At 44.0% G+C, this 8,318-nt stretch overlaps 1 protein-coding gene and 1 long non-coding RNA gene across 2 annotated transcripts in view; one reads left to right on the top strand and one right to left on the bottom strand.

The window, feature by feature from the left end:
- The window catches only part of LOC116693379 (aminopeptidase N), a 19,823-nt gene that overhangs the window by 12 nt on the left and 11,493 nt on the right, over positions 1-8,318 (top strand). The window contains exons 1-9 of the mRNA XM_032522311.1: positions 1-1,007; positions 3,048-3,190; positions 3,875-4,008; positions 4,640-4,760; positions 5,213-5,367; positions 6,647-6,760; positions 7,000-7,143; positions 7,347-7,412; positions 8,165-8,230. The exon at positions 1-1,007 is cut by the window's left edge and continues 12 nt beyond it. Coding sequence (XP_032378202.1) covers positions 400-1,007; positions 3,048-3,190; positions 3,875-4,008; positions 4,640-4,760; positions 5,213-5,367; positions 6,647-6,760; positions 7,000-7,143; positions 7,347-7,412; positions 8,165-8,230 — 1,551 coding nt within the window. The 5' untranslated portion in view covers positions 1-399. The remainder of the gene's footprint in view (positions 1,008-3,047; positions 3,191-3,874; positions 4,009-4,639; positions 4,761-5,212; positions 5,368-6,646; positions 6,761-6,999; positions 7,144-7,346; positions 7,413-8,164; positions 8,231-8,318) is intronic.
- The window catches only part of LOC116693509 (uncharacterized), a 10,774-nt gene continuing 8,473 nt past the window's right edge, over positions 6,018-8,318 (bottom strand). The window contains exon 3 of the long non-coding RNA XR_004332945.1: positions 6,018-6,141. This is a non-coding gene — a long non-coding RNA (uncharacterized LOC116693509). The remainder of the gene's footprint in view (positions 6,142-8,318) is intronic.

Consider the following 8,318-nt stretch of genomic DNA (forward strand, 5'->3'; position numbering starts at 1 on the left):
GTGTGTGTGTGTGTGTGTGTGTGTGTGTGTGTGATGGGTTGAAGTGTGTGATATGAGTATACAGTGTTCCTTGAGGTTTACCTAACCCCTGCATTAGAGGCAAGACCACAGTAACCACCTCCAGATGTTTGAGAGCACAATCTGATTATTTGCAACGAGGCCGCTGAACATCGCCCTCTTCCCACTGTAACTCTTACTCTTTGCTCCTTGGGCAATGCCCGAGTTAATGCTTAATCTAAGCACGGACCTTTAATTGCTAAGGCCAAGCCCTGTTTATGGGAGGGAGGTTACTTGGACGTGCAGAAATCAGTCATTACAGACCGGCTTAAGGACTCTTCAGGCTCATCTGTACCAGTCAAGCAACAGGAGCTCCAGGGCTGACCACAGGAAGCGGCCACCATGCCCAAAACCTCCGTCATGTCCAAGGCCATCGCTGCCGCCTTTGTCGTCCTGACCGCGTCTGTCATCGGCGGCATCATCACCATGATCATCTTGTACAAAACTGAGATTGCGACAATGAACCCGACGCCGCGTCCGACGCGCCCGGTTACCACCACAGCCCTGCCGCCCGTCATGCGGCTGCCGAGGAACCTCATACCGCTCAGCTACAAGGTCTTCCTCACACCTCACCTCTACACCAGAATCATCGAGGAGGTAAACGTCACCAGTCCCAACCAGACATTGGAATTCTTTGGAAACTCCACCGTCCACTTTCAGTGTGTCGAGAGGACGAGCACCATCTACCTCAAAAGCATGAATCTGGCTGTTAGTGATGGAAAGGTCACGAACGAAAACACAAACAAGATGATCGGAGTGTCTGCAATGAAAACCCACACAGACGACACGAACTTCCTCGAGATCCATTTGAAGGAAGCATTGGAGGAAGGAGAGAGCTACAGTTTGTCTCTGAGTTTCAAGGGAGACATCTCAGAACAGCTTGATGGAATGTATGTGAGCACATATGTGGAAGGTGTCCCAGAGTATGAAGGTGATCCAAATACAGACCGGTAAGTAAAAAAACAATCACATTTGGAGATCATTCAGCATGGAAGTTGGTGACTTTAAGACACACAACATTGGATAAAAAAGCTCAAGCTATTCCATGAATGAATCCACGTGTTGCCTTATCACGCCGGTTTTTGTTGTCTAAATGAAAAAGCAAAAGAAAACCAAAAATTAAATAATGGACATAGATGATGTCAAAGTACCCTTTCTACTATTTGAGGAATATCCCAGAATGCTGCGGTCTAGAGATTTGCTTTCAATTAACTCCACTTCATCATTGTTGAAGCTTTCACTGTGATTGTATCCCTGTGAGGAGCACAGACTTCAGAAAAGTAAGAAAAACCAACAATGAATGTCCTCTGTGGTTATTGATCCATTCATACATCGTGAAACGAGTTGTTGATGTCGATAGCTGGTAGCTGAAGCCCATCGAGGTTGTAATTTATCCCATGATGCCTTGAGTCGAGTCCGTTGATGAAAACAATGAAATGACATGACATTCACCTGTTTGTTTTACAGCCTTGCAAATGCAAAAGACCTTAACATGTGAGAGTGTGGAACATGGAGTGAGAAACATGACTTTAAGTTTTTTAGTTTTCTAGCCAAATTACTTATCAGTAGGACACTGGAGATCTGGCAACTAGATGTTTTAGAAATTAAATTTATCTACATAAAGAATCGTATCTCTGGGCGTCCCTATCTAGAGGTTTGCTCCTCAACGCAGTGGGCCTGGGTTTGACTCCGACCTGCAGCTCTTTGCTGCATGTCATTCCCCCCCCCCCCCCCCCGCCGGTTGCATGTCTTCTGCTGTCCATCAAAATAAGGCTGAAAATACCCCAAAAATAATCTTTAAAAAATATATATATCTTGAGATCAAACTGGACTGTTAGACTTTTTACCTCTGTTTTAAAGCTAATATACTCTGCCTTTATATTGTCTGCAAAAAGTGAGAATTCACAGCAAGGCAAAAGGCAGTGACTTCCTGTTCTGCCATCCCTGCTGATGAATGGTGGCAGTACCCGGAGGCCCGTGTTTACCCCCCCCCCCCCCCCCCCCCCGGGAAATCTCCAGTGGATGATTCGCTTCCGAAGGGTTGAAAAAAAAAAGTTCCCTCCTTAGCGCTTAGCACGGCGCCATGGCAACCACAAAATACACTGGCTTGACCGTGTCATCCTCCCACCCCAGCTCCACCCTCTTGTGAAAAAAAATCCTCACATCCGTTTGAAAAAAAACAAAATGGCGACGCCTGTATCACCAAACTCAAAGCTTCAAAACTGGCTACAAAACAATGATTGACGTCACTTATGCTATGTCTACTATTTCAACAGTCTATGATTGGTACGGGTCACTGAGATATCGGCTGGCTTGTGTCTGTCCTAAGAGTGCGTTCCATTTACTTTGGAACTCGGAAATGACATCCCACCTGAGTTGAATGCTTTCTATTTACAAGTGGGATTTTACGCTGTTTTTTGTGCATACAAACATTACATAATGTCCAGAAACAGCCATTGGACAGCACTGTATGGACGACTGATTTGGTGAGACACAAACAATACAGAAGTCCTTATAAGTGTATGTTACTACAGATGTCACTACTGTTGGGGGGGCATCCATTTTAGATATTTAGCCCGGGATACTGTCCGAGTTCCGAGCTCGGAATTCCGGTCAGGAGGCGTGTTTTACGACTTTGACCTCGGAAAATCCAACTTCCAAGTACAAATGGAACTAACCATTAATAGGCACGCTACCATCTGGCTTCCTGTGTGTGTTACGGCCTTTGTGGACACAAAATGGACGCCGTTTCCGCCAGTTTGGAAAAGACACAAGGGCACATTGGCTATTCAGTGAAGTCAATGGTTTTAAACATCACAGTCATTTATCATGGTTCTTTATGATATGGTAATTGCTTCCTCATTCTTTGTATCTAGTGTTCCTGCAGTATTTACCTGATTTGGTAAAATTGTAATTTCCCACTGGGGATCAATGAACAGTTTAAATTAAAGAAATTAAAAAGGCTGAAATGTCTTTATCTGTCCTTGTAGATTCCTTGTCGCCACCCAGGTGGAACCGGCCGATGCCAGGAGAGTGTTTCCTTGTTTCGATGAGCCAGACATGAAGGCGGTGTTTAATGTGACCATCATCCACAGGACCGGCACCACGGTTCTAGGGAACGCAGAAAGAGAAGGTGAAGGAGCTCCTGTGACCATGATATGATATCTGATAAAGCTAGGGCTGCACCGAATCCAGATGTTTGGGGTCGGCTGAATACCCCTGGTTAAGATTCTACCAAAACCTCCTCCCGTCCTCAGTCCGTTACCACAGTAACCACGTTAATGAAGGTAACAACATCCTGTGCTGGGACTGTCCTTCCTGAAGTTACTGCATGTTGGCTGCTGTCTGTAGATGCACAAGTCGTATTCTTTCGGATGTTTTCATATGCAAACGGTGTAACCGCGGCGGCGATGCTGTGTATTGTTTAGGGTCCTCGCCACAACGAGACAAATCAGATTGCAGATTGAATATATAGCTCGCCCTGAATCGTCTTCTTTTGACTGAAAGTGCTGCCAAACATCCCTTTTTCTGCTCACAACTTCCATTTTCACTTTCTCACGGCCTGCTGCATTAAGCTCTCCACCTGCGTAAACACCTTGCCGTAATCCACAGCGCCGCCATTACGTCGACCAGCGTAGCGCGCCACGCGCAAGCGTAGCGTTCGTGGGAAAAACCCAAACCCCGTCAAAAAGCCCAATATATGGTCAAAGCCAAATCCTGGATTCAGTGCATCCCTGCCCAAAGCTGTCTCCTCAGGCAGTAACAGAATCCTAGACATCTCTCCTCACACTGGTCTGCTTTGTTTCCCCTCTCTCAGTGTCTAATATCATAGACAGTGAATGGAAGTTCACTCGTTTCCATCCAACGCCCAAGATGTCAACGTACCTGTTCGCCTTCACGGTGTCCGAGTTCACATCAACCCCCTCCAAACATGGGCGTGTGGAAATTAACGTATGTGCACTGTAGATTCAAGAAGAGTATTATGTCAACTTTATTTAATGATTAAATCATATCCATGTTTAATGACAAGTTCCTTTTGTTATGGTATTTAACCTTAAACTTGACATGTCACACCCACTGCTCTCTTTTTTGGGATTCAGCTGAAATTAACCCTTGTGTTGTCTTCCCGTCAAAATTGAAAATCATCGTTTTTAACTTTTACTTAAGTTTTTGTCCGTTTTTTTCAACACCTTTTTTTTTTAAATGTTTCTCACTTTTTTTTAATATTTTCAACACTGTGTAACACTAACTTTTTAACTTTAGTTTTACAGTTATTTTTGGAATTTGCGATAAACCTCATTTAGAGGAAACTATACCTAATGTTTGAGTTAGAAAAGCAGAAATTAGGAATTATTCAGACTAAAATTAAAGGAATGGATGTTGATGGATAATCACAGACTGGAATATGTCAACTTTTACTCAATACTATTTCAAAACAACTTCATTAATCATGTTATTTTGGGTAGTTAAAAAGAACATTGATATAGGACAACATGAGGACAACATGAGGGTTATAGTAAACAGAAACCCGTGGGGGGATATCCTCTCTGCTTTCTCTCACCTCTGTGTTGTGCCCATCCAGACGTACGCTCGTCCTGAGGCCACTGCAGCAGGACACGCTCAGTATGCAGCAAACATCACCGGGCAGATCCTCTCCTTCTACGAGAACTACTTTGGAATAAATTACGCACAGAAAAAGCTCGGTAAGACATAATTTGATGTAGCGGCACTTTCTACCTATAAAGATTTGGTATAGTTGTGACATTACAACCGTAGGGATGTCCTGGCGCCTTGTTTTTAAGGCACCTGTTTTTGAACACGGACTGTGTGCCTTTCTCTGTGTGTTTTGATACTTTTACAGTATTTATGTAGCTCCTCAACCTGCTTTATAATAGAAACCTCACTTTTTACAACATGGGACCTATAATATACTAACAACACTCAAAAATACTGCTTCAATTGGCACCCAGGTGGAAGGCTCTGGTTCAGAAACACATGAACTAAGTTGGTAACTATCATTAGCTGTCAGCTAAGATTAGTTCTACATCCACAGCAGCTCTGCTCTAAAGGAAAACCTAATTGGTCCTGTTAGATAAGCAAATGTACGTACAGTATAACATTTAATCATTTGTTCACGTCTACGTGATTCCTCCAGATCAAATTGCGCTGCCAGACTTGTCCCCTGCAGCGATGGAAAACTGGGGACTGGTCACGTACCAGGAGGGGAGCCTGCTCTATGAGGAAGGAGTGTCCTCAATGTTGAACAAGGAGCACATCGCTGCTATCATTGCACATGAACTGGCCCACCAGGTGAGAGGGGGAAAACTGTTACAGGGCATTCACGTCAAAAACAACGATACGGGAAAATGTCGCAGGGTGGTGCGTCGGGGGGAGCGTCAATGACACAATCCATTTGTGTGTTGTCCTTTTGTGTTCTTAAACCCCCCAATTATGCTCAAATTGACTTTATATTTTACAATTACTGTTTACCGTCAGATCGTTTATAGATCTCAATGTTTCCGACCGCACTTGAAGGCACCTTCCTTTCACAGAGAAAAGAGACGAGCGAGACTTAGCGAGTGCTGTGTTGTTGCAGGAAACATTCAGCTTTACACAAACTCTCCAGCAGTCCACAGCTTGTGTTTAGTTAATTATCCTCGTAGTTTTATTAAACTTTCTTGTGGCAGCGATAGAGGCAGCGATGTTTCCTGTACGGGATTCTCCCATCGCCCTAAAATACACCAATTTCAGCCTGATCTCAGGTTACATGATTGGCCACCGCCACATGAGTTGGTCTCCACTTTTTGCCGCAGGCCGACGTGTTTTTTTTGTGACCCCCCCATTCCCCGCCACAGGCTAAATATATTAACCCCATTCAAAACAAATGGAAAGACCTGTGTTTAAGCCGGATCGTTGGACGGCCATTTGAACGCGGTGTTACCCCCAGGGCTCGCTGCATAGACTGTCAAATTGAAGCCAAAACATCTGGTTTGCCCCCTGGTGGCTGGCAGCAGTATAGGTCATAAACCCCGCCCTCTCCCATGTTAGTGGATGGAACATGGGCCAAACTAAAAAATCTAAGTACTGTACGTGTCAAATAAATGTTCCCCATGATGGTTTCTATCATCTTAGGTAGTTCTGATCACACTGATGTTCAGTTTTTTCTGATCAGTTTGTTTTTTTAAAGTGATTTGATGCTACAAAAATGGGGTTAAACGCTTTGATTGACAGCTGCGATTGACTCGCGATTGGTCTAGTGGGTGTATGGGTGGGACTTTGATACCCCGGCTCCACCGCCCCGATCACGTCTGTGCACCCTATGGATCAAGAGGGGCGCCCGTATCCGCTTCCCTTATGTACCGTGGGAGGAAGGGCAGACGCGCCGTCCATCTTTTTTTTTTTTACAGTCTGCCAGTTACCACATTATTAAAACAACAGACTATGAGATCATTTTGACTAATGGATCAACTGCTCTCCCTGTAAAGTCATTTTGGAAAAGAACCCCAACCTGTTGACATTAACAATAATTCTATGAGCGGAACGTGACACTGTTACCCCAGCGGTCAGCATCTCCCCTTTCTGTTGACAGTGGTTTGGGAATCTGGTGACAATGAAATGGTGGAACGAGGTTTGGCTGAACGAGGGCTTTGCCACCTACATGTCCTTCTTCGCAGTGGACCATGTTGATCCTACATTTCAATTAGTAAGTTCAGTCCAAACATCTTTCTAACGAGGATGATGTTTGAGTTCCACATGCTACTTCCATTTCTGTCGTTTACGTCACTTTCACATATGGGATCAAATCTTTTAGACTGTTTGGTAGAAGTTCTTTTCTTTTCTGTTGCAAAGCCTTTTAACCATGGTCGTTGAAAAATGCACATGAAAGGAAAGATTGATGTAAAAAGGCGACACGTGGTCTCGTCTCTGTTTATTTTTCCTCAGAAAGAACTGAATATATTGGCCAACCTCCACACAGCGTTTCAGATGGACGCTCTGGCCTCATCCCATCCTCTCAGTCCTCCGCAGGAATATGTCCAGAGCTCTTCTAGTATCAACCAGATGTTTGATTCTATAACCTACTGTAAGGTAGGGCAGTTTGCAGATTATCTGTATCTGGTGTTTTATTTGCCTGATAACGATAAAGTTAATGAACTAATTATACTCTGGCTCGGCTACAGCTGTCTGTCCGTCTGCATCGGTTTCACCCGCCACTGAGTGTGTGTGTGTGTGTGTGTGCGTGTGCATGTATGAATATTAACATGGACATGGATCTGGTGCTCCCTCTGCAGGGGGCAGCTGTGCTGAGAATGCTGGCCGACGTCGTGGGTGAAAGGGTTTTCATGGAAGGAGTCAAAGTAAGCAACTACTCTTCTCGATTAACGAATTAGCGGTTTGGCCTCTAATATGTCAGACACTAGTGAAGAATGTGGATCAGTGCTTCCCAAAGCCCAAGACAACGTCCTCAAATGTCTTGATTTCTCCACAACTCAAAGATATTCAGTTTACTGTCAGAGGAGGGAAGAAACTAGAAGATATTCACATTAATAATCTGACATCCGAGACAAGCGGATGGATTTGGCTGTGTGTGGTGAAGGAGTGTTCAGACAGAAACCCCACTGGACTGGACAGAAGTAGTTTCTTTTCATTCCATTAGCATCTTTCTGAAGATGCATCCTATCCAGCTGGTTATCCAACACATGCTCTCAATTTGAGTGCTCATGTAGTCGGTTACATAACATCTGGTATTTGTTGTTGTTGTTGCAATTTGAAAAGACAGAGGCTACATTTACAGCGCAGCAAAAGCTGTTTTTTTCATGAATGTGCACACAAGTTTTTATTTCCAGTAGAAGAAGTAATCTCTGTTTAAACTAACACGCCCAAACCTCATATCTCATCATCGTTAGTAGCTCAGTCTCAGAGAATGAGACGCAGTCTGGTGAATGAGACGCAGTCTGGTGAATGAGAAGGGGAAATACCAGAGCGGGGGCAATGAGAGAACTGCTGATAGCAGCGGTGTTTGGATATTGAACATAAAAATAATTATATGTTAGCATGATGAAGTGTTAACTTTACGCTCTCTCTGGATCTCTTTGTATTTGTGTTTTAGTCCTACCTCCACGACTTTAGCTTTAAAAACACGGACCAGAATGACCTTTGGAGAGCTATACAAAAGGTAAAATCTTAGTCATCTTTTTTTAATCCCACGTTTTGTTGCTGATTGTAAGCATGTCTTGTTTTTAAAGCAACTCTTCGCCCCCCCC

This window comes from Etheostoma spectabile, chromosome 8 (genome assembly GCF_008692095.1).
Source record: "Etheostoma spectabile isolate EspeVRDwgs_2016 chromosome 8, UIUC_Espe_1.0, whole genome shotgun sequence".
NCBI classification, from domain to species: Eukaryota; Metazoa; Chordata; class Actinopteri; order Perciformes; family Percidae; genus Etheostoma; species Etheostoma spectabile.